Source organism: Chaetodon auriga, chromosome 20 (genome assembly GCF_051107435.1).
Source record: "Chaetodon auriga isolate fChaAug3 chromosome 20, fChaAug3.hap1, whole genome shotgun sequence".
NCBI lineage: Eukaryota > Metazoa > Chordata > Actinopteri > Chaetodontiformes > Chaetodontidae > Chaetodon > Chaetodon auriga.
Genome location: NC_135093.1, coordinates 1,511,997 through 1,537,446, shown reverse-complemented (window position 1 = coordinate 1,537,446; position 25,450 = coordinate 1,511,997). Strand labels below are relative to the sequence as shown.

Genomic DNA, 25,450 nt, shown 5'->3' with positions numbered 1-25,450 from the left:
CGCAGTCCCAGTCACAGTCAGGACAATGATCCTTAATCAAGGCAACCAGGGCGTTGGGAGAGCCAAACAGTGGAGGTTTCTCGACTGTCTGAAGTTCTGGAGTTCTGAGCCAAAACAGTGAAAAGCAAACCAATGCTCTGCGGATTGTACGAATATCACCAATACTCACACAAAATGTGTAATTTTTAAGGGTGAACACCCTCCATCACAGCACAGCGCGAGCGTGTCATGCGTTTGGTTGAACCTGAACTTTTTGTCCAGCACAGCGTAGATGTGGAAGGTGAACATGGGAGCAGCAGGTGGAGGCCTGACTGGGCTGCGATCGCTGTGGAGAGAAGAAGACACGTTTCCGATCACACGTTCAACCACAGCGTCTGATGCAGCTCTTCTCTTATGTTACTCTGACCGTGAGCTTCGGGATGGTGCTGTGGTTCTATCTGCTGCTTTGGAGGCTTCCACGTTGGACGGCTTCTCATCGCCGCCGTCTCCAGACACAGCTTCGGCGTAAGACTTCGGTGTGACGCCTCCTTCAGCTCGGGAGTCTGTGGGACCAGCTGAGGCTCCTGCACACAGATTCTCCTCTTCACACGTTGACTCTTTCTTGAGGGTTTGCTCCTTGGCTGAGTCTGACGATGCCCCGACATCGTCCAGCTGGTCGGTTTGCTTTAACCGACCCTGAACAGTGCTGCCGTCTCGCAGCTTGGGTTCAGGTGTCTGTCTGTCCTCTTTTAGCTGGGACTCATCAGGGTTGTGTCTTTCAGGATGAGTCTCTTCATTGTCGTCCGTCTGTGTTTCCTGGTTGCTCTGAAAAACAGCTGGAGTTTGTGTGAATTTGTCTCGACCTTTAAGTTTCGGTGTTTGAGTCTGAGCTTGCACCATCTTGACGTGTTTATACGACTGTTCGCCGCCGTTATCTTCCACATGTTGAGTCTCTACAGACTCACTCTCCCCAGTTTGGGTGCTTGCTGTCTCTACAACCTCCAACTCGGCTGCTTCTGTGTTTTCACCTTTGACATCTGCGTCTCCTTTCGTGTTTGAGATGCTCTTTTTCCATCTCTGTTTCCTCTTTTTCCTGTGTTGACTTTTCCTGCTGGGACTGGCTGGTCCTTGTCCCTGGAACACACATCAACGTAATCTTCAACTGAGGATCACGTATCTGGTTTGAATTTCTTTCACGCTGTAAAAATGTCTGAAATTTGTTCTACCTTATTTCTTTTGCACGGTCTTTTGGCTGCAGCATCCTCCCTTTTCTGGGGCTCCACCTGCGGTGCAGCTGAGCTGTGGAGGTTTCCTGCTGCCTCCTGCATCTGTATGGACTCTTTTGGAAGTCCCTGCCCCCGTTACCTGTCTCTGATTATAAAAATCACATGCAGTTACATCCTCCATGTCTGAGACATGCTGTTCAGGTTAAGTCAGCTGGACTACAGACAGTAAGGGAGTGGCAAAATGAGAGCTGATGCACAGCTACTTTCATCGTCCTGAGGGACTTCATGCAGTCATAAATGACATTATGATTCTGATTAAATGATGTCACATAGCCTCTAATACAATATCACCAGAATCACCAATAGGGCTGCAAATACCACCTGATTTTATCATCAATAAATGTCTAAAATATTGGAATAAGCAAATGTTTGGACTTTTTGTTGGTAAATGACTGAAATGATGAGTCAAATGTCAACGCTGTTCACAGATTATTTTGTGCTGATCAAGCAATAATGACGGATTTTCACTGTACTTGAGTATTTTAATTTTCTGCCTCTACTCCACCCCATCGCAGAGGGAAACAGCACGTTTTACTCCACCACATAATCTGACAGCTGGAGTAACAGGTTACTTCACAGATTAAGATTTGACATAAATTAAAAGAGGGAGCAGGTGAAACTCTCCGAGCTGCAGCTCCACCAGCTGGAACATCACTGCTGCTCAGCATCAGTAATAGTACTGCAGTAATATGACATGTAAAAAGTCATATGACCCTCTGAAAGGTACCATTCTGCCAAAGAAGTACTTTTACTTTAACACTTATACTTTTGCACTTTTACTTGTAACAGTATCTTTGACACAAAGTACTTTTACTGAAGTACAATGGGTAGTACTTCTTCCAGCACTGATAAAATAAACAAATAGCTCTGATTGCTTTTATCTGAGCTGACTGCAGGTGTGTTTTTTTACTGAGTGGGAGTTAACTTGAAATCCTTGTTGTGTTTCCGTGAACCAGCTGTCAGTTGGACTAATCTGTGCTAAATGCAGTCACACTGACCAAAAACAGGCAGAAACAGCGCAGATGATGTTGTTTACGTACCTTTTCAGTGGACAGCCTCACTCGTCAAAGCTCCATGAAGAAACGACCGAACCGTCCATCAGACCTGCAGCGACCCTCCTTCAGGGAGCTTCAAGGGAACGTCAAGAAATTCATCACCCGCCCTGAAGGTGGCGGTAAACTTTCGCCGTAAACTCCCGGTTCTCTGTTTTAAACTTACTGCGTACGTTAAAACATTAAGTCCGGACAGACTGGCCGTCTTTAACACTAAACAGGTCAGTTTATAAACCGAGAAAACGTTTCTCCGTCTCGGTGCAGTCACTCACTTCTCGACGGTCCCTAAAGCGGAAGCAGTCGTTTCGTTTTCGTTTCTCTTGTCATCAAACAAGAAACCGATGCTGCGTTCAGGGCCTCGGCGGAAGTTTTCCTTTCGATAAGGACAGAATAGAAACTTACAGAAATGAGCAACGTGAGCTTCTTTTTTATATGATAAAATCTTAACCTAAACGCGTGGAACTAAATACATTTACTCAAGTACTGGACAAGAGTACAAATTACAAGTACATGCACACTGAAATGCATTTCAAATTCAACTTCAGTAAATGAAAGTATTATGAGCGAAACTTTGAACCATCAGTCAGTCAGACCATTATTCAGGGACAGATTGAAATGTTTTTCAAAAAGATTTTATTTTGAAAGCAAAGACAAAAATATCTCAGATTAATGTGCAAAACACACTGATTTACTACCAGGCTACTACTAAGATGAATATTAAAAATCTAATAATTCTAATACAAATCATGATCAATCAAGGTTATTATGATGCTGCTGCTGACAGTCTGATTACTGACAGATGAATTTATCAGCACAGGTCAAATGTTGCTTTGGGAGTCAGATTCAGTGCAGCTGCAGCTGAAAGTTTACACCAACTTCAACATAATCATGTTTTCATAGAACTCTCTGAACCAAAGATGACACACTCCCGTCCATCAAGCACAAACGTCGTCCTGATGCTGGGGAGCCACCTAGTGGTAGAGTAGAGTATAACTGTATGTAAATACTGCTGAGCGCTTTTAATGACATCACATAATTATTACAAGAAGTCAGACATGGATGGCACCTGTCTTTACGTGCAGGTGGGTTATCGGAAAGACTCCAGTGAGAAAATATGAATGAATAAATAAATTAAATAGTGGCGTCAAATATGTTTCCCCACAAAGACTCTTTGGATATTTGAGTCAGCGGTGGCAGATAAATCTACTGTCCCACCTGCTCTCAGCTGGGCTCGTGTCCTGCAGTCTGACTGGATGTCATGTAGAAATGAAGCTGAGACAGATGCTCTACGTGCACCTGTGAAAACAAGACTAACGAGACTGTCACGAGGTGAGATGAGACGTGGCCTCACCTGCAGCCTTTCATACAGTTTGCAGCTCGTGACAAAGAAGGAGAATCATGGAGGAGGTGTTGATGAACAAAAGCTGTCTTTAAAACACATCTATGAAGTCATTTCCTGCAGAAAACACAACATGACTACACACCAATCATCACCCGCAGGTGCCGCTTCACACCTGTGAACCTGCAGGTTTCTTGATCCTCCGGATCACGACCCTGCTCCTCCTTCCCTGAGGTCGACCTCCGTCTCCAGCGGCCGCAGCCTCCGGCTCTCCCGGGGGTCGGGCTTCGCCTCGCGGCGGTGCGGGCTTCCTCCCGGACCGCACGTCGTCCACGAAGGCCTCCACTCCGTCAAACTTGGCTGTCAGCTCGGCCAGGCGCTCCTTCAGGGCGTTGAACTCTTTGTAGAGATCTCCCAGCGCGTCCGAGAGCGGCTGGATCCTGAGAGCGGTGGGAGAAAACGTCACTGTGACTCAGTGAGAGGGACAAACATCCCGGAATGACTGACGTGGAGCAGTCCTCACCTGCCGTAGTCAGGCAGCACCGTGCTGTGGTCATGGAGCAGCAGATCTTTGACCTGCGTCATGATGGCGTATTTCCAGTTGTCCAAAACCAGCGTGAGGTTGGCGCATCCTCTGCTGTTCACTCTCTCTGCTGCAGGTGAGCAAACTCAGCAGGTAAGAGTTCTCCAGGTAAGTAATGAGTGAGATGTACTCAAGTAATCAAAGTATTCAAGAGTAAAAGTCACCTCTGCCACTGTGGCTTTAGAAAAAGGCAAAAAGGAAACAAGTCATGGGATCTGTCACTGCAGCCATCAGTCAAAGGACATCTAATAATAATAATAATAATAATAATAATAATAATAATAATAATAAAATCTGAAATAAAATGAAACAAAGTACTTCACATAAAAGCCAATAGTCACAAACATGGACATTAAAATAAGACTAAAAGCCATAAAATAGAGCACATTTCAATTTAATAAGACAAGATGAACCAGTAAAAAAAAAATGTTTGTTTGTTCAGGTTTGATTTCAAAGGGTCTACAGAGTCCAGTGGAGCCCACATGTAACAGGTAACACACGGAAATGTTCCTAAACCATCAGCTCAGTCTTATTTACCAAAAGCTGAAATATGTCCCATTGAAATGTACTGGGGAAAAGTACACAAGTAAAGTACTAAAAACCTGTATTGAGTTTGTTGCTGACCTTCGTTCCTGTGGTCCCACTCTGCTTTCTGAGTTATTTTCTGCCTCTGAGCCGCACACAGAGTCACTGATAAGATGAACAAAAGTCCAGCAGACTTCATCCTGAACCCTGCATGTGGAAACACACACACACACACACACTCTGAGTATGTTCAGATGCTCTAAAGCTGAACGTTAACTGCTGCAGTGATTAGAAAGCAGAGAACAAACCTGTCGCTCCAGAGTCAGATCATCCAGTGAGGACTGGGCTTGTCTCGCCTGTCTTGTCCTTTGAGCAGCTCATGGTCTGCGGTGAGGGAGGGGCTGCCGTCTCCCCTCCCATCGGAGCCTCACGAGCATCATATATCAGCATTTCACTTCAAAGTGAAGCTCGGACCCGCTGAAGCTCGTCCCTCCAGCTCTGACCTGCGCTGTTTTCCATCAGGAGGTCTTCATCTCCAGCAGCAGCTCCAACAGCGTCGAAATTACCAAATAACTCCTGTCAGCTCTCAAGCCGACGCCTCAGAAGGAACATCAAGTGCTGCAGAGATGTTTGATATTTTACAGTCGCACCAAACTTCATCTGTTGTCCAGCTGCCAGTATTCAGATACTGAAGTACTAATACCACACTGTGAAAACACTCCACTACAAATCAAGTATAAGTCCTCATGTTGCAGTAAAGTGTTGCCTGTCAGCGTTTTTCTATCTGCTGTCTGTGGATTAATATTACACATCTGGAGATACGTGCTTTTCACTGGACAGGCAGGATATGACAAACTGTAATCTGTAAAGTAGGAAGGACTTCCTGTCATGTGCATCTGTCACAATTCTTAAAAAAAAAAAAACCCAACATGTTCATATTAAGGTTGTTTATGTTTACGTTCGCTGTCGCCTGAGATAATCTCTGTGTTTACATGAGAACTGGTCCGAAGAGGATGAAGAGCAGCCCTCAGACAGCGCCGGGGTGTCAGTCTGGAGATGGTTTGCAGTGAAAATGAAGCGTCCTCTAATCTTTGACTTCTCCTCTGCTGAATTCTAAATATTCAACAAGTGAGAAGCCAAAACGAGCCGCTCTGCTTCTGTTTGGACAAATCACACACATCACCGTCTGCAGAGGGATTCTCTGTTTTGTTTTTTTTATTTTGTTTCAAATCCAGGTCAACAGCATACAACTTTCAGGGTCCTCAGTTCAGTGGAAAGCGAGGACCGGCTGCAGCTCCAAGAGCATGCTTGCTCAGCAAACGGCCCCTGGATCAGTACAAAAGGAAAAGGTCACTGCTGTCCGTTAGCATGACATCAGATAAATCGCTCTCGAGAATTCACACAGGGGGCAAGAATGATATCACCAGAGGAAAGGAAGAAAAACAAACTCTTTTTTTCAAGCATTTTTCATCTACAACTAAAAATATATTCTCACTTCATCGATGGAATTACTGTCAAGCTCTTACAAAGAAGCACACGTCTCATAAATAGCAAATCTGCAGGCCGCCGCTCGCCCTCCGGACCCAACAGGCCCGTTTCCCCGTCAGCTACCCCAAAGAAACTCGCAGGATTCAGCCACTCGCTTCGTTTCCTGCCAGCTGGAACATCCTTCAGCAGAAAACGAGTCCATGTAACAGTGCACGAGGTTATGAGGGCAAAAAGAAAGTGAAGGTGGAAGGTGGGGGTGAAAGGTTTGAGTCAGTCAGCAGCAAACAGACCAGAGAGGTGATGAGGACATCCTGCTGGTCAGAGGCGAGAAGGTGACGGATGTGCAGCTCGTTCTTTCAGCATCGCTCTCATCAGCCTCTGTCATCTTTTCTCAAACGCGATCCGCCTGCCGGCCTCAGAGCTGCAGCGCTCTTCACATCATCTCCGACGCTGATGAGCGTTTACATTTCTCCATCTGGACGACAGCTGATGGCGCACAGCTGCGTGTGGACAGCATCGGTCTTTCTGCTGGGTGGGGCGTGTTAGCAGCGTTTGGGCGGAGCGGATCAAACTGACATTTTGCTGCCAGATGTGAACTTTAATGAACCAGAACTGACCCCGATGTCTTAGTTTTGGTCCCAATATTTTTCTCCTGAAGAATCTGTTTTGATCGACTGTCCTGACACGTTCACGGCTGACTGTCACGTGTTTAAGGGTCAGTTCACTCAAACCGGTCAAAATAAAAAACTTTATGTGGAGGGTTTTTTATGCATTTCAGCCTGTGAAGTGTTGATTTTTTTTAAATGTCATATTTCAATTAGCACCACAACGAAACTCCTTCCACCTCCGCTGCACTGCGCTGATCTGACGCACCAACCATCTGCAAAACAGCACGACTAGAGGTACGAGAGAAAAAGCTGTTTTTTCAGTGCTATCGAGGGGCGTCTGAGTGCTTTTCACGCCGTTTCCAGGCTCAGCTCGTTCTGCAGAGACGACACGGTGAACACGGTCCACACCTCCAGCTGGAAGCAGCTCAAAGTGCAGAGAGTAAGAGCACACACAGACCAGGCTGCATCTCTTTCCCCCCGTGCTGACCTGCGACCCCTCTGCACTCCGAGCAGCAAAGTCTTTGAAGGCTGAGTGATGGAGAGACCCGGAGGGGCCCGTCGGAGGAGGAGCATCGGTTACGGTCTGACTCCCGTGGAGCGGCGCCAGCCTGAAAACAACCGCAGGCAGGAAGTGAGGGAGTGACGGAGAGGAGAGCGGCGAGCACCAGTGGTTTCTAGAAGCACCTCACAGCTAAAAGAGTGCGAGTCAGTAACGAGGATGAGGACGATGGGTGGTGTCCTGGGGCGTGAACATACAGCTGATAGAAGAAGCTACATATTATGGCTGCTCGAGTTCAACCCACCAAATCCAAAAGCTACTTTTCCAGCAAACCAGCCAAAAGATGTTTAGGAACCAGTTTACGTCGGTGGGACATCAGTCCAGACGTTAGCCATCACCAACAGCTCCTGGTACTTCTGCAATCAGTGGAGGATGTTTAGGGTGAAGAGCTTTTTACGTATGCCTTTTCCAATCCAGGACTTATTTTGAAAGTAACTCAATACTGAAAATATAAACTCTCTACTGAACTGGAATCACTCTGGAGCTCCAAAGAGTTTTCAGGTCTGAGCTCTGACCGATGATTGTACTTTAAGGGGCTCGTCAAAGAGACCAAGACCTACAAACACCTGACTAGAAGTAGAATCCACGCTGAAGATTCAAAATTTTAAGGTATCGCTACAATCAGGTAAAAAAAAAGAAGCTTAATTAAATAACAGTATCTTTCCTCAAATGTATTTATACACAGCAAGATTTTCCAGAAGACGTTGTGGAGCGAGAGGGCACTGACGTGAGGACATCCACACACTCCGGTCTTTGCTGTCGTCCTGAGTCTCAGCAGGATTCATCTGAGGTGGTGATTATTCAGGGGGCTGCGGGTCGAGGGGAGGGGGCCTCAGCCGAAAGTGCTTCACCTTAACGAACCTCGCCGCTCACAAGAGCCGCCGTGAGGAGGGATGCAAAAAAAAAAAAATCAGTCTGCTTTTATTTGATTTACTCTTTGAATCCGGTGTAAACGAGCGCATCCCTCTGACGCCTCACAGCGGCCGGCGAGACGGAAGGACAGAGGCTTCGGAGTGAGGCGAAAGAAAACACGAAGGGCATCCGAATCTCGCAGCTGGTCCTGGTCCTGGTCCTGGTGCGGTGATGTCATTGGCGAATGAAGAGGAGGGCTGGGTGGGATAAGGTCAGGGCGGGGCGCGGGCGGGGGGCTTAACTGCGGGGCAGGCTGCACATTTCACAGTGCTCTGTGCCGGGCTGGTTCATGAAGGTGCAGTGGAGGCAGGACCACATGGCCGAGGAGGAGGCGGGGACCGAGGGGCCGCCCATGGCCCCGTAACCCAGAGAGCTGGAGGGCTGTCCGCCAACTGTGCCTGAAGGACAGGAGAGAGATTACAGGATGTGTTTCAAACAAACGACCGGCTTCAAACTGAGGTGAGACCAGGCCGGTGAAGCTGAGCCGGCGCGTGACTCTGACTTACTGCACAGCTGCTCGATGGTGGCCCACTGCTCAGACTTCTTCCAGGTCTGAGCCAGGTCCTCGTTAGAAGTCCTCACTGCGTCTAGTAGCAACCCGATGCTGTCCTGCAGAAACAAACAGAGCTCAGGAAACACAAAAAAACACACACCAGCTCGCCGCTTTGAAAGTCTGGATTTCATAAAAGGTTAATCTGACCAAGCGGCTCATTATTAGCTAAACGCAGAAAAACGTTCTTTAGCTTTTGATCGTCACGTTGGCCACTTTGAAAATCTACGAGCACGAATCAAAGGTCTGAGTGAAAACATCCTCACAGCAGTAACCAGGTCCAGATTGGAGAGGAATGTGACCGTACTGGAACCAGTTTCTGCAACACCAACGGAAAACTGCAGAGGAAGAAGTGCTGACTTACTCTCAGAGGCATGACTTCATTGGTGACGAGGAAGAGGAGCAGATGGAAGTCTGACACGATGTCCAGGAATGCCGTGGAGGTGCACTGGGACAGGTACGTCGCTAAACTGTGGAAATTCTGCAAAAACACAAAGTAACAAGAACAAGATGTAGAAGTCTCTGGAGGTCATGGAAGCCAAAGGTCGGCCTCACGCTGTCAGGCACTGAGCTGCAGCTGCTCATAACACGCTGACATACAGCCAGAGACGAAGGCTAAAGGCTGAGGAGAGAAGTGAAAGCAGCTGCTGTGACATTCACGCTCAGTAATTCCACATTTCAGCCCATCGATCACCCAGAATACCTGAGCATTATTGTAACAGTGACATCGCTCGAGACGTGCGTGCGGAGAAGCCGAGCACAGAAGATCGACTTCAGAGAGATTTCTGACTGTGAGCAAAGCTGCGTCCGGCGAGCGAGCCGCTCCGCCGTCATCCAGCAGGATTACAAGCCACAGCAAAGGTTTGAGGAGCTGCTTCCAGTTTCAACACAGCAGCTTGGATTTGTTGGAGAGAATTTTCTCATATTTAACATGAAAATGTATGAATTCATGTTTTTAAGAGGACAAACAGACGTTGACTCACTTGTGTTTCTCCCAGAATGTCCCGGTTCTCAATGGGGAAGCGTTGTGTGGAGCAGAAGGTGTACTGAGGGTCCTTTGGAAAAGTGGTGGTGATCTGAGGGAGAACACATGGCAGCATTTTCTACCAGTAAGGACAGACGAAGACACGTGAAGAGCAGACTAACAGACACCTTTCACTCACGTCTATGATGAGGTACTCCACAGGGAGGGGCCGGGCTAGAAACGTGACGTCATTCCCAAACTTGTCTTTGTCCTTCGGGATGGAAGGAGGGAAAAACGGTGAACTTTCTAAACTTGAAAAGCTCGTTTCTTAAATTAAAAAGAGCCAGAAAGATCAAATCTGACCTTTAAATGAGGACATTTCACCAACATCACTTCAGTGTTAATTTTGACAAGAATTTGCATGAAAAAACATGAAACTCTGCACAACTGGGACAGACTGAGCCCTGAAACCTGCAGTCACGTGACAGCGATTCAGGGAAACATCTGACAGGTTGTCGATGTTTGTCGTGTCACTAACACTCAACACAGGATCAAAGATCTGGATGAACCATCGGCTAATGTTGGATGTCTGAGCTGTGTAATGTTCAGTCCCCTCTGAAAAGACAAAGCCTGAGCACGAGATGTTTTGGACGGTCGTCCATCGCGGAGTCCTACCTTGTAGAAGACGTCGGGTACGTACTGCTCAGGGCTCGACTCCTTGACGAAGCCCAGCTCGGGAGCGTCTTTGCAGGGCAGGAGGCACTCGTCTCTCACCAAAGCCATGCACTGATTGGACACCTGATATCCTTCAAAGTGCACCTGGTTGTCTGGACCACCTGCACGGAGACAGACAAACGGACCAGCGTGGCGGTTTAACGTCATTCGCAGTACTGTGTCGTCGACTCGTCACGGCTCAGTGTTACACCTGAAGCTCATTTGCAAACGGATGACGTCTTCACACGAGGCAGAGTGAGACAGATGGACTCTGCTCTGGCTGGCGTCAGGCGTGGAGCCATGATGTCAGCTTTGGCCGCCGGCGCCTCTTTAATGTAAATGAAGGGATGAGGTCACCGCTTCGTATTGTGCTTTTCTGGAACAATTACATGAGGAGGGCCGACAAGGTTTTATTGGAGGGGGTGTAAACACTTGGCCTCGATCCCAGAGACCAAACAGAGCGTCTCAGTGCTGCACAGCAACATTACTGCACACACCATGGAGACACCGGGGACTGAAACAGGCTCCTCACGAGCCCGAGCTGAAGGAATACACACAGTCCTTCTCAACAACACTTCAGTTTCTCACTTCCACATGTTCCATATGAGTGGGCTTAAACTTCAACGCACTGCTCAGCGTCACCTGAGAAACGTTTCGAAATCCTCTAATGTGAGAGAAAAGAGTATGAACATTCATTCATACCACATGTCGAGGCAAGATCACGCTGTCAGTGCGAACAGTTACAGAGATTGAGTTCAGCCTCAGAGCGAGCAGAGACGTACCCGTGGCCACCACGGTCACAAACTTTGAGCCGAAATGGCCGTCTCGAGAGAGTCTGCAAGGGTTTGAGTGATGATTCTGGAAGTATCCGGCTGTGATGCACTCCTCTGCGCTCAGGTAGTACGAGTCCTAACAGAAGAGAGAGAAGACAACGGTAAAACAGGCGGGAAGCAGCGCCTGAGTCTGACGGACGGGCCGTCTGAGCGAGCTGCGTCCTCACCTTGTTTCTGGAGTAGCGGACGGTGCCTATCCTCGTATCCTCAGAGAGCAGGTCAGTGAAGATCCAGCCCACCTGAGACCCAAAGAGATGAACTCAGTGCAGCTGAAACAATTCACTCGTTAATCTGCAGCAGCTTCGATCATCATCGAGTCATTTTTAAGGTAAAATGTCAGTTTTCAGCTTCTCTTGATCATCTGTCAGTGAACTGGGTATCCTTGAGTTTTAGACTGTTGATCAAATAAAACATCTGAATGTGTCTTCTTGGACTTTTCTTCCATAATCAGCAGATTCATCTATCGTGAAAGTAAGTGTTGGTGCAGCCAGAAAAATCAGAGTAAAGTCAAAACAAAGATCCAAAAACACTGAACAAGTCATGTATGACATAGATACAGATGCAAAGCAGGCTGTATGAAGGTAGGACCAGGTCCCACCAGCCATAAATGAATGTGCCGAAGGCTTCAGAGGTGAGACGGCAGGAACACCTTGATGGAGAAGCGTAACTCTGCCCCGAGCCTTAATTTCACATTTCAAAGCCTGTCACAAGGCTGCAGACTGTCAGCATTCAGTGTGTAAAGTGAGCTGGGAGGCTCAGTGTCAGACAGAGCGAAGAAGAAACCAAGGCCCACCTTGCAGAGGCCCAGCTTGGCAGCGATTTCGTCCACAGCTGCAGCTTTGGGATCGTCCACCAGCTCCAGGCTGTTCTGAGTGGCGTTCTGAAACACAGCAGGGACAAGTGTCACCACTAAAGTGAAACAAAGAGTTAGTACAGGGTTAGTGAGGCCTGTGACTCTCTGATGGAAGGACGAGTCAAACACACTGCGAGGAAATCAGAAGGCCCCACACAGAGCCGAGCAGCTGAAGCAGACTGTGATAGTCGGAGGAATCCTCACCTGTGGCGGTTCATAGATGGCAGCCACCTCAGCTCTGATGCCTAGAGGGATGTCTTTGTGCTCAGTGAACCTGCCATACAAGTATCCCATCCTCTGACTGCCCGTCTTCCTCCAGAAGTCCAGGAAGCGGTCTGCAATGGTGTGGTTCTCGAACATGATGTTGTCCACGTGTCTGTATTTCTGGGAGAAGAAGACTGAATGAAAACTAAAATCTGGCAACATCTTCTTCTTTAAGGCATGACCAGGCAGTGCAGGAAGAGACAGAGAGCTACATCCACGCAACAGTATTTAGGTTTCACTGCATTCACAGACAACACGAGCTGAGGTTTGGCAGCTCCTCCGGTCCACACGTCCAACGTCTTTGGGCCCAAAACTGAAGCCCAAACTGCTCCAATGGTCAGGCCAGAAGCTTGCATGGCAGCTCGCTGCCATCAGTGTGTGTGTGTCTGTGTGTGTGTGATGATTAGTTGTACACATTCACACCAATACTGTTCCTCATCTCTGTGACAGCCACTGAGCAATAACTTGAAAGCAGAGGAAACCGAACACACATCAGGTGAATTTGTCCGAGTGCCAGACTTCTTCCAAGCAAAGGCTGAGCGGGCCGGACATTCACATAATAAACTATGTGTCTTATATAGGCCTTTTATTGGTTCATATTTTCACTTTCTTACACAACAACATTATTTTTATTAGCCTTTATCAGCGTGAACAGACTCCTAAAAACATCCTAAATGACAACTGGACACTTCACTAGAAAAAGCTCTCAGACCTCCATCAAGGAGGCAGTCAGTGCTCAATGCCAAAGCCACAGCTCAGTCCTGATCTCCACCAAAACTCCTCCTCAGGACGCAACAAAAAGACTCACTCTGAGACTCAACACAACAGCTGGTCAACACAGAAATGTTCAAACAGTACCGGTGCACACTAAGCCTGACTCTGAACGCTCCTTGCTGCCGGTCGTTTGTCATTATCATCATCATACCTGTCTGTTCAGCGTGATGGCACTGGGCTGGCACTTGGTGCAGATCCCCTCCGGCCAGGGAGGGTGGCCCTCACAGCCTGACTTGATCTTACAGCTGATGTTCTCCAAAGCTGCAAACTTCCCTCTGCAGGAGATCAAGACAGCGTCACAATCTGACTAGAATTTGTTTATTTCCACCAAAGAACTTAAAAGCAACTTCTCACTTGTCGGCTCCACCGGTCAGCTTGCGAAGGTACGCGTGGAATGACATGTGCTTCACTGGTGGGTCGAGGTGATTCAGGTAGTCTTCGTCAAAAGGCTGGCAGAAACAAGAGAAGCCAGTTTCAACGAGTAAAACTAGAACAAACCTGTGAGACCGTAGCGGTGCCGGCATTACAGCGGGTCAAGAAACAAAAAAACATGAATGAGGGAATTCTCTCACCTCTAATGGTACACAGTGCACGCATTTTCCAAGGGCACCATGGCGACATCTGTGGAAAGAGAGGAATCATCAGGCATGTGAGGCTCGAGTTCAACCTGCATGTCTGCTGTGGCTCTGTGTCTTACAGCTGTGGATCTCTGTTCCTGTAGATCTTCCCATCTTGTTTGGCCAGATACTGATCAATCTCATCCTCCTGGACCTGGGGCGCTGAGTGGGACCGCGGGATCATGGAGGATGAAGAAGAGGATGAGGAAGATGAGATGGATGGTAGTGATGAAGAGGAGTGTGGGGTGGCTGTGTCCATCACCTCCCCGGAGGAGGAGGAGGAAGATCCTGAAGGGAACAGAAACAGCATGTCGCCATGCCTACGAAGGAGAGGAGACAAAACCAATCACACCTGAGCGTGAAGGAGGTTTCACTGAATCATCTGAACTTAAAAACATCAAACCTCCTGACAAACACTGTGTGTAACTGCAGCTGTCACATTTGTTCTTACGTTAACATTCCCTGCGTTAAAGATCTCGTGATCGATGAGCGTTTGCATCTATGTTTGAGTGTTACTTCTCGTCTGAACGGCACATTTGAGCATCAGATGAGCTACGACCGATAAACGTGTAAGCTGGGTTTTCATTCCTTGAAGCAGATGGTGTGTCTGTCTTCTCGAGGACTCGCACAGCTCAGCCTGAATGAGAATGTAAAATCCACACACTGTTCGCTTTTACTTACTTGATCTTAAGCAGGCTCAGAGTTTTGTTCTGGGACAGGATCTCTCCGGTCTTGTTGCGGTTCAGGTAAACAGAAAACCCGTTGGAATTGAACCCAAACTCTTTGGCTACCTGAGGGACAAACAATAAATAAAGTGTGCTGATTAGAATGGACGATAGCCTCGGGACTCATGACCTAACGTCAAAATACTCCTAACTTTCAACACCATAAAGCTCATGTGATGTTGAGAGGGTCAAAAGACACGATGTCTTAAATCAGTCCGAGCTAATCGTTTGCATGATGTCTCAGAATATTTGCCTCCTCAGTATCCACTCTTGGAAACAATTCAGACCAGCATGTGCCAATGAAAAAGGTGCATGTACAAAGGGTAAAGCAGATTAGCTCAGAGCCTCTTGGCACGACAGAAACTCAGCTTGTAGGAACACGTCTTAAGGTCATCGCAGAGTGAGCCAAACTAAGGTATTAAGAGCACTCTGAGCTGGCCGGTCGACAGAGTGTCCCATAGCACTTTGTTCATCACGTCACACACCAGCAGACAATCAGCCTGATGCTGGTCCATTGCCTGCATTCATCACTTCATGTGTACTTAATTCAACTACCATTAGTGAACTTTCAACATAAGTTCAGAACGATTATCTTGGAATAAAACGAGCTGCAATGATCCTGTGACATCTGAACCAACAGTCCACCATAAACCGGCTACCGGCGGCATCACAGCCAGCACTGAGTGTTTTATCTTTAAGGTCAGTGTCGGTAATAAGAAGCAGAGAACAGCCGAGTGCTTCAAGGTTTTTTGAGGATAAAACTGTTATTTTTCTAAATCCACCCAGACGAAGATGGATATTATTTCTGGATGCTCGGCGGAGCTGTACGCTGTCAGACTGTATGAGAGCTTTGAGCTGTTTTTATTCAGTCTCAGCTTCAGAAATACAACCTGCAGGGCTCAGACTGCCTCTGCCCCGTGTGCCTCACGCTCCTGGTTTTCGATTCCACCCGTGACTGGCTGCACATCGGCAGGGAATGAAAACTACTCCTCTGATTGATCTGCAGGCTACACCATCCTGCCTTCACACGGATGCATACATTTTTAATGAGGTGCTGCTGCAATGCTCTGCTGGAACACGGCTCTAACTTAGGCTTTTCAAATCCACTGCTTCAAAGGGGTCAAAGACGAGACGCCCTTTTTTTTGAGTACGGACACATAAAAGTACCCCGAGAAGGAGAGGATTACATTTTGGATACATCAGGTGAAAGTACATGGTCCACTTTGTAATGTCAGTAACTTTTGATGAAAAAAAATGAATCTGCATATGTGAAATAAGCTCATAAAGTCCATATTTGTCATTCAGTGTAATGGTACGAACTACAATTTCAATGAAACATGTTTAAATATTCATGTGAAAAAATAAATAAAGTTGTATTGTAACTACCCTGGCATAATTGTACAGGTGTTGGTCTTATCATATTAAAAGCACTTTGCAATACTCCTTCGTTTTGATATTGAAATCAGTAGGGGACTTTTGTGCCCACTTCTAAGTTAATTACAGATCATTCAGTGTAATGAGATAAAGCTGGCCTTTTTTAACGACCAATCTAATATATAGTCAGCTGAACACCTGTTCCATCGTTAGAAGGACTCCTGAAGGCTTCGGAGGTGGTAGCAGAAGGTGAGTTTTCCTCTCTAAAATATGTGATATATTCATGTTTTTATGATGTGGTACCAATGGACACAAAATGAAATGTCATTCAGTGAAATGTCAAAAGTCACTTTTATAGTTGAAATTTAATTGAAACAAATGTATTGCAGTATGTGTTGGAAGTAATTGCACTGAACTGTGTAGATCATATGCACTTTTTAATGTAGGTGGCTATGTATTTGCCCATAAAAGATGTAAAATGTATAATAATGTCATTCAGTGCAAGGACAGTGTCATTCTGTGTAATCAGTGCTGTTATAGCTGTAAAACACCAACATCATTTCTGCAGACATTTGTCATTGTAATGTATGAAGACAAGCCCTTTATTGGGCAGGTGGTGCAGGTCGTAGGTCACGAGATGGAAGTCAGTTGCATGCATCAGTGTGCAACAGGAAAGAATGCTTTTGTGTGGCCAGAAAGAGCAGACAAAGTTTTTTATTTCAGATCAGATGTGAAGGCTGTTATATCTGAGCCAGAGCCCTTAACTATGAGGCAGTCCAAACTTGTCAAATCAGACTGGGACAAGTTTACAGCAGCAACACAGTGTGTGTAAGTAATGCTAAGCCATAAATTGTGGCATACCTATATCATTTGAAAATTCCATTATTGTGGAAGATTTAATTTGTATAAATGTAGACTTCAGATTGTTGTAGCCGCCGTCTACAATTTCAAGGTTTTTTTTCACATTTTTTTTACACTGTTATACCCTGCAGCATTTTTGTTAACTTACATGCTCTTAAAAATAATAAATACAATTTTCTTTTCAAAATTGGTCTCTGTCATGTATTTAGGAGAGTGCATATTGTGGTATACTAAGAGTAATAATAACATTGCTGTGATCTGTATCAATTTACATAGCTTCTGATAAAAACACGTCATTTGGTCATTTGGTGTAACCATTGTGGTCCATTGGTGTAATGCCCATATTGGCATAAAAAAATGAAGTACATGTCTCATAAGTATTGGTTTAGAATAATGCACACTTACACATACCAACACGTGAATTACAATGGATTTTGAATAGATTTTCCTTTCCATTTCCCAACTTTATGTGAGGAAGTGGGCTGAAGTGACTTGTTGGAAGATTAATGACTGTCTCATAATATGGAGACTTAGGACCTATCGCATCATTATACTTCTAATGATCACTCTACATATAGTACTTTAGTAAGTAGTTTGACTTATTTCATTTTTGTGATTGCATACATATTGTTTTGGAAAAAAAAGTTTTATTACACTGAATGACATTTTAAGGGCCACCCTTTAAAAAACAGAGTAAAAGCACATGTTGTACACAATTCACTTCTTAAAAAATATTAAAGTTAAGAACTAGACAGTCCAAGGTACCCAAAAAAGACAAATATTATAGTTGTGCACGAATTTTATTTTTTGGTGCACTGAAAACCTGGTTTCGTCTTTGACCCAAAGGCATCTGTAAATATTTTGTGGAACAAAACCAAATTAGGATTGTTCCGTCAATCTATCCAAATTTAGAACCAAATGTAGATGTGCTAAACCACAAGCTGCACAGAAGAGCAAAGCTACACATCCATTACAGTTTCTGAACAAGCAACATGGCAGCAGTGGGAGGAAGAGGAGCACACGGGAGCAGGGCTGACCTGCTCTGGTACTCTCTGCACAGCTTAAACATAAATGAACAATGAGCGGGCACGAGCAAATCCCAGGCAAACACGAGTGTACTGCGTTTTCCAGTCCTGTACACTCTGGCACTTGCACTGCCGTACAGTCAGTACAGTTAAAGGACGTGATGTCCACGTTTTATCTGTGAGAGAATGACTTATAACAATGTGATTATCCCTGGTGTCCAAAAATCTGAGACATCCTCACATGAAAACTGGTATGATTTCCACACAGTACCTTCTTTAAAAAAGCAGCAGCTGTCTCCCTCTTGGTAGAAGGAATTTTCTTCATCCCATCTGGGGATTGTACCCTAATGATCTGCAAAGAAAGACGAGAACAGACACGTTATTCAGGGGTCTGACTCAGTTATCAGTTCACACAGCTGGGAGGGAGAGCTCCATTGTTAGCTGCTTACAATCAGAAATAACGTGGACTTAATGCGGCGTCAATATGACTTCCAAACACCTGCCAGTCATAACTCCCCCTTTTCTCCCCCTCTTTACAGTGGTGTCAGTGTCAGGATATTCTGACAACGATGACAGTGCAGAAAAGTAATGTTATCGTTAGCTTAGGAGCCTCTACTTAACAAAGAGCTTTTGAATTGTGACATTAAGATGTTGACTTTGAACCAGACATCGTTGACTACAGCTGATACGATGTTCGGGGCTTATTCACAGTCAACAAAATATCACTTTAAGTGAATCAACAACATCTTGGCTTCCATTAAATCTACCGAGCATATTCCAGCTAATGTTTGGCTAATGAGCTGAGCATGCTAAACAATATTCCGGACCTTTTCATTTCTGATTTTATGCCGGTTGTGTGAGTTCCGTGTTAGCCAACGATGACTCTTTTTATTCGGATGCCGTCTGCTAGCCAAAGGACTAACATTAGCCGGCTAGCTAAACAGGCCCCAGTCACTCTTTGCTAATAATAGCGAGCGAACGTTAGCTGCCAAGCTAATTCTGCTGCCTCATCACTCCGGACTTCGGCTAACAAGCTAGCTAACGTTAACCGAGTCGACCCCTCACTGCCGGAACACAACCTTCCGTTATACTTACAATATTATCTGCCATGTTGCTCGGGCGAGTACTCCCGATAGATATCACTGCGTTAGTAGACAGACACACTAAATACAAAATTCACGGAGCGTACTGTCTGTCAACGAAACTCCATCCCACAACTCAAACACCGGGTGTTGCAGACATTAGTGACCGACCGTTTCCCACTGGTCCCACCCTGAAGCGTCCACGGCCGAAACAAGCTTTTTTAGCTTAGTTCCACTTCTACAGATTATACCACAATCCCAATGTTGAAGACACCGAGCTACAAACAATAATTGATTTTGAACAATATAAATACATGCAAGGCAGAATCAAGGCTGAATTATCAGATGGACAAAGTGGGCACTGCTGCCCCGGGCCACAGCGCCCTCAGGGGCCTTGAAGTCCTAGGTTCACTGCATTTCAATTACGTGCAAATAATTTTGTTAATTCCACATTTATTTCGACGAACACCGTTTCAAATTTTAACCTCCATCATTTTATCTTATATTGTGTATACATGGTGCACATTTGTCAATAAAACTGTTTAATGAAATGGCAACTAACCAAGACAAACCCAGGTGTGTCAGGTAGTCCTCCAGCGGAGTGCTGGGTGGTTTCTGGCTGTGATGAAGCTGTCGTTTAAAGTGCAGTCTGCTGTTTGTCTGTACAGGGTACAGACACAGTGCACAGTGCTGTGAGTCATCTTTGTCACCACCTAACTGGTCAATGACTGCACACCAGTACAACAAGGTGTTCTGTTTATAATCTCAAAGTATAAATTTCCATTTTCCTGTTAATATATTTTATATGTATTAAATGAGTTGTAATGATATTGGTGTTGTTTGCATAATAATTCATTTGTAACCAATAACCAATATCATTACTGTGATGGTGTTCAAGGTTGCATTTAAGTTCTTTATTTATTTTTTGTTTGAAAGACTGTTGAATATAATAATAATAATAATAATAATAATAATAATAATAATAATAATAATAATAATAATAATAATAATAATAATAATAATAATAGTGGGCGGCACGGTGGCGCAGCAGGTAGTGCGCGTGCCTATCACAGCAAGAAGGTTGCTGGTTCGAACCCTGGGTCGGGCAGGGCCTTTCTGTGTGAAGTTTGTATGTTCTTCCCGTGCATGCGTGGGTTCTCTCCGGGCACTCCGGCTTCCTCCCACAGACCAAAAACATGCTCGTTAGGTTAATTGGTCTCCAAATTGTCCATATGTGTGAGTGTGAGTATGTGAGTTGTCTGTCTGTGTGTCTGTCTATGTTGCCCTGCGATCGGCTGGCGACCGGTTCAGGGTGTACCCCGCCTCTCGCCCATTGCTAGCTGGGATAGGCTCCAGCCCCCCGCAACCCCGAAATGGGATGCGCGGGTAAAGAAGATGAATGAATGAATGAATAATAATAGTAATGTGTGAGGAAAATACTGTATGAATGCACCTTTTATCAAACCCATAATGTTGTTTACATATATGCATGGGTGTATAATTTATATGCACATGTATATTCAATGTACTTTATTCTGCCTCAAGACCAAAACGAAGATTGAAAATATGGAAGTGGTCGATATCAAACTACAGACTCCTGATCGAAGCAGCAGTTTTGCTGAGAATAAATGAATCCATTTGTATTTTCCTCTTTTTATTTTTTCCTCATCCTGTAGAGAAGTCAAAGCTCCGTTACACATCTCTTCAGATCTGGGTTGGAGTACTGAAACACCCGCCCCCTCACCCCTCTGCCACCCCTCCCTCCACATTGCAATCATTGTAAACATCATCTGAAGAAAAATCCACCAACTCTTCCATCATCAGCTTTATATCATCAGGGAAAAGTGATCAACTTCTTTGTTATTATCTTGTTGATTAGACCGATGTGTTGAATGAAGTCAGGATTACAGATTAACAAGCTAGCTGCAGCTAAAGGCGTGCGTGCACTGAAACAGGTTGGTTCAAGTTGATGAGAGCAAAACTTAAGAGTCTAAACATGAACAGAGGGACAGAACGAAGATGATGAAGAAGACAATGGAGGAGAGACGATGATGAAATCACAAACAGATAAATGTAACTCTGAATGACAGACGAAAGATGAAGGATGATGAGGAAAAATGTAAAATGTTCTAATCTACAAGATAACAACAAAAGAGAGCTAAAATATTGAGCTTAGAAACACAAATATAAACACACAGGTTGTGTGAAAGTATGAGAAATAAACGTGCAAACATCAAATACACATTTTCATATACATTGATATTATACAAGGGACATGTACAAGTAAGAAGGGACTGGAAGCTAACGGAGATGCTGTACCTCTCAGCTGTGTGGCCAAATGATGAATGATACGCACTACTGCCCTGACGAATCACACACTGTATGCTGCAAGGAAGGAATTCTGCTGTCCTGGACCTTTTCTCTCTGCTGCTTTTACAGATTTTCTTCCACTCAACACTCCTCACATGCATCAGACTTCCTCACTGTATGATTATAGAAAATTTGGGTGCAGTTAAAGGTTGGTCAAACAGGGAAAAGAGGGATGTCTGATGATGACCGATTAACGTTATCCCACTCAAAGGTTACGCTCAGCAATGACAAGCTGGTGTCCAGTCTCTACAGAATTCAGGTTTTACATTTTATATGTTCGGCGTTGATGGATAAGCCTCCGAGATGGAGAAAGAGGCGCCGAAGCGCATGAAGTGGCAACCCACCCACCTCACGGGTTTATCACTTAAACTCAATTTGAGGCTGCCTTGCTTGTGTAAGTTTCAGTTTTGTCCTTGAGAAGAAATGAGAAGAAGAAGAAAAGAGAAAAAAAGTAGGACAGGAAGAAAAGAGAAAACGACGCTTAGAGAAACGGCGCAGATCTACAGACGTGAAACTCAAATCAAAAGGTTCTAAACATGAGCAGACGCTGTGTGTAAACTGCAGAATCAGAAGAAGAATCCAGTGAAAGAGGACAGAAAGGTTTTTTTTGAAGATTTTTTTTCTCTTTTTCCATTTTTTGTGTTTGTTACAGGTCATTCTGGTAGTTTGTTTGGAAGAGTTCCATTTAAAGCGAGGAGACGGAGCCTGAGGCAGATGGTTTGAAGTGCATGGACGTGGCCTGTAATCCTCAGAGGACTGCAGGGAGATGCAGGAAGGCTCAGATGATGCCGTACTGGGCCAGCTCATGCAGCTCCAGGTGATTGAAGGCCTCCCAGGGGCAAATGACGGTGATGTCTGCAACAAACAGGCGCAGATGTTAGGGTGCAGATCATAGGAAGTGACGTGGAATGCATTTTAAAACCTACAGTGAACTCACCTGTGCCTAAGCCCTCCATTCCAGGGATGTCGTCACCAAAGCTGGAAAAAAAAATTAAATTACAAACCATATCTTGCCATTGCATGTAAACCTCTGAAGGAGAACGTGCACCACTGCAGGCATACCCCTGGATTCCTTTCTTTGGAGGCTTGCTCTTGAACTGACGGGTCTGCCTCTGCTTGAACTTGGGCGGTCCCTTGCGTGGGGTGGCGGGGCCTCCGCTGACACGGGTGGCCGACTTGATCTCAGCTTTGGGCTCGAGATTCATTCTGAGCAGTTATGGTACGTGTGCGCGGGCTGTAGAAACACCTCTCCGGAGTGTAGTCCTCGTGATGATGTCTGACAGGAGAAAGAAAAACTCAGATTACACATACAAACCAAGGTACGGCCTGAGAAGATGGAGGGATGAGCCACTTCCAGCCGTTTCAGCTGATGCTCTGTTTAACCCTTGTTGTCATGGAGCGGTGCAGCCTGCAGCCTCTGTCACCTCTGTCTGACATTACAGGCCTTAATCCTCTTATTGATCTGACAAGCAGGCGGGATTTACACTCATATTTCCCACTGATTGAGTGTCTGAGATGGACTACCTCGCAGCCTGTTCTGTGAGGATGACCCAATTTTACATAATCCCTGGCTCAAGTTAATAACTACACCCCCCTCTCTGTTTCAAGCCGGCCATCCAAACGTAATCTTGTTAGAGCAAGGACAGCACAGCAGAAACGCTGAGCACGCACTGAGCGTCTCAGTGATCAATCCGCTCACTGTGTCCCAATGACAATGACGCTCCTCGAGTCTTATTTTAATGTGAGTACAGTGGTTCACTAACTGAGAGGCCTCAGCCAACAAACTTCATTCATGAAACTATATTTAGAGTTTAGAGTCGTATCAGATCAAAACATAACCATAAAAGTGTTGAGGTGTGTGTGTGTGTGTGTGTGTGTGTGTGTGTGTGTGTGTGTGTGTGTGTGTGTGTGTGTGTATTGTCTAAGTAGCTGCTTCGTCACAGCATTAGCAAATTTTTTAGAGGCCGAAGAAATGAAGCTTGATGTGTCTGAACACTGAGCAGAGTTATTATCAGAAACTGAAACCAGAGAAAGAAATGAAACCAACCGACATAAACAGAAAATAAATACAAATCATGTCCTTCAGGTGAAATAAAAGTGAAATATAAAGGAAAACAAATTCAGTTCAGTTTTACTTTTTTAGCAATTAGGTTTAAAAATTCATTTAATGTCACTTTGCAACACAAATCTACAAATATTTGAGCCTTCAGTTTCACACTTTGTGTTTGTGTTTTGTACGTACATGTAGATAAACACCTCTGAGTCACTGTACCGAGCCCAGAAGAAACAAACTGCTGTAAAACTACAATAAAATAAAAACTAAATGAAATCACTGGAACTTGTCACTGAGTGCTGGAATCAGGTGGTTCTGTTCAGGCAACATTTTTGTAAAGCTGCTTGTGTTTGGACAAGATTTAATTATTAAATTTAAAAGCGTTTTGTAGAAAAACTTGTTTCATCTCTGGAGCTGATTAATGCACCTTTGCGGCACCAAATTTCAGATTGTTAGTCAAACAATTTATCTGCTTTTTTATATAAATCTAAGACTTCATATGAAGCTTATTTCACATGTTCACTCACGTTATGATAAAATTTTAAATTTAGAAAAGAAACTAGAAAACAAATCTGTATTTGTTTGGCCTTTATTCAACCAAAGCGTTTAGAGAGGAACCAAAATGGCAGCACCTGACATTGTTCTCATGGTTTTAAAGTATTTAGTCGAGTTAAAAACATATTAATATCCGCTGACTTCCACAGAAACCTCAGTCTTTCTCTCAGTTTCCTACCACTACATGAGCCCTCAGTAAAAGCGTCGTTTGCAGAGGTGGAGGCGATGAGGCGATGGTCTACTCACCGGCTGCTTGGGTGACGGACAGCCAGACGAGTGGGTGCGAGCCCTGGTCTGTCCAGCAGATGAGTGGACTTCTATGCTAGGCTTGCTGTGAGGGCCAGTCGGGGCTTAGGGCCCCCTTATATGCTGAGCCCCGCAGAAGATTACGAACGCACCGCCTCCCTGCTCCCATGTCAACAGTTCACACGTATGAATGATGTTCACACGCTCACATGTCCAGACTCCATTTTTGTCACGGTGATGATGTGATGATGCGCTCTGCGTCATTATGTAGTTTAATGATTTGAAAAGCATTTCATTTCTACACTGATCCAGTTCTCAGTATTTGTGATGAAACTAAGGCACATTTCACACAGTAAGTCTGTTCAAAGTGCTTCACATGACGCATTCAAAACAAAAAAGACAGAAAAAAGGATGGAAGCAGCTAATCTGGATCTTGTTTGCTTTGTTTGAGACATTCGAAGACTGATCTGAGCCCACGGGAGCGTTTGTCTCCAGAAAACTCGAGAGAACACTGAGCATGGCTAATGAAATCACTGATTTGAGACAATAGGATAAACCCGATAATGCAGCCTGGGATATATTGATGCAGATTATGGATTGAGGAGGAAGCTTCCTGAAAGGCCTGGTAGCCCACTGCTGCCATGTTATGCAATCGTCTCACCATCTGCTTGAGGCAAAACCCTCCGATCCTCCATCCTGAAGTCTCTCAGATCATCTTATTGTATGTTTCAGTGTAATTCCCTGCAGTGAGAGCGCCCTCCATTCAGAGCCATAATCCAACACCTGCTAAGCTGCTGATCAATACTTCATCAGTTCACTCAGGTGGATGTACCCACAGTGTCTCTATGCCTGAAAGAGACGCTCTAATATTCTGTGTTGTGCTTCCATGAAAGAAAAACATCTGAATTACTGCAGCAAAGACTGAGTTCAGGAAAAGTTCCAAAATCTATGGATCCTACATTTCCCATCATGCAACTCGACAGCGTCTCTCATTAGGCCCTCTTCACCTTCAGTCTGTAAAGCAGGTTTAGTCATCAGGGTTATTTTATCAGACAGAAGATGTTAAAGAAACGCTTTCACGGTGCAGTTGTGCTCCTCATGACGAGGAAAGTAAAAAAAAAAAAAAAGTAGACTTGAAGACACTTTAAGATTCTGTGAGCTCGCCTTAAATATGACTTCAACAGCTTTCTGACATCACAGCAGGTTTAGACGCCAGTCGAGGTCCAGGATCACAAGTGGAAACCTGAAACCTCCAGACC

General features: G+C 45.1%; 3 protein-coding genes across 4 annotated transcripts in view; all 3 read right to left on the bottom strand.

Moving 5' to 3' along the window:
- Nucleotides 1-2,383, bottom strand: part of rnf213b (ring finger protein 213b) — a 29,088-nt gene extending 26,705 nt beyond the window's left edge. For both annotated transcript variants that reach the window (XM_076760532.1, XM_076760533.1), the window contains exons 1-4: nucleotides 2,306-2,383; nucleotides 1,206-1,350; nucleotides 407-1,113; nucleotides 170-325 (exon numbers count right to left, since the gene is read on the bottom strand). In XM_076760532.1, the coding sequence (XP_076616647.1) occupies nucleotides 170-325; nucleotides 407-1,113; nucleotides 1,206-1,307 (965 nt within the window). In that variant the 5' untranslated portion in view covers nucleotides 1,308-1,350; nucleotides 2,306-2,383. The remainder of the gene's footprint in view (nucleotides 1-169; nucleotides 326-406; nucleotides 1,114-1,205; nucleotides 1,351-2,305) is intronic.
- A 3,569-nt stretch (nucleotides 2,384-5,952) lies between these two features.
- nploc4 (NPL4 homolog, ubiquitin recognition factor) lies at nucleotides 5,953-19,132 on the bottom strand. The gene is made up of 17 exons (XM_076760453.1): nucleotides 18,981-19,132; nucleotides 18,157-18,237; nucleotides 14,582-14,691; nucleotides 13,981-14,220; nucleotides 13,856-13,904; nucleotides 13,638-13,732; nucleotides 13,435-13,558; nucleotides 12,450-12,629; nucleotides 12,186-12,272; nucleotides 11,560-11,631; nucleotides 11,342-11,468; nucleotides 10,521-10,681; nucleotides 10,045-10,116; nucleotides 9,865-9,957; nucleotides 9,246-9,362; nucleotides 8,838-8,940; nucleotides 5,953-8,729 (listed from the first exon to the last, which is right to left on the bottom strand). Exons 1-17 carry the CDS (start codon nucleotides 18,993-18,995, stop codon nucleotides 8,569-8,571), a joined length of 1,887 nt encoding a protein of 628 aa, XP_076616568.1. The 5' UTR covers nucleotides 18,996-19,132; the 3' UTR covers nucleotides 5,953-8,568.
- Nucleotides 19,133-20,604: 1,472 nt separating this feature from the next.
- pde6gb (phosphodiesterase 6G, cGMP-specific, rod, gamma, paralog b) lies at nucleotides 20,605-24,314 on the bottom strand. The gene is made up of 4 exons (XM_076760667.1): nucleotides 24,192-24,314; nucleotides 22,400-22,613; nucleotides 22,275-22,315; nucleotides 20,605-22,192 (listed from the first exon to the last, which is right to left on the bottom strand). The coding sequence occupies exons 2-4, from the start codon at nucleotides 22,540-22,542 to the stop codon at nucleotides 22,116-22,118; spliced, it is 261 nt and encodes an 86-aa protein (XP_076616782.1). The 5' UTR covers nucleotides 22,543-22,613; nucleotides 24,192-24,314; the 3' UTR covers nucleotides 20,605-22,115.
- Nucleotides 24,315-25,450: the final 1,136 nt, after the last annotated feature.

Bases quoted from the DNA above. Each gene is read 5' to 3' on its own strand.
- nploc4 (XM_076760453.1), bottom strand. The intron at 14,692-18,156 runs GTACTGTGTGGA...TTTGTCCCTCAG, and splicing joins CTGCTGCTTTTTTAAAGAAG to GTAGCCAAAGAGTTTGGGTT. The intron at 10,117-10,520 runs GTAGGACTCCGC...TCCATCCCGAAG, and splicing joins TACCCGACGTCTTCTACAAG to GACAAAGACAAGTTTGGGAA.
- pde6gb (XM_076760667.1), bottom strand. From the start codon at position 22,542: ATGAATCTCGAGCCCAAAGCTGAGATCAAGTCGGCCACCCGTGTCAGC. The intron at 22,316-22,399 runs GTATGCCTGCAG...TTTTTTTTCCAG, and splicing joins CCAAAGAAAGGAATCCAGGG to CTTTGGTGACGACATCCCTG. The intron at 22,193-22,274 runs GTGAGTTCACTG...TGTTTGTTGCAG, and splicing joins AATGGAGGGCTTAGGCACAG to ACATCACCGTCATTTGCCCC.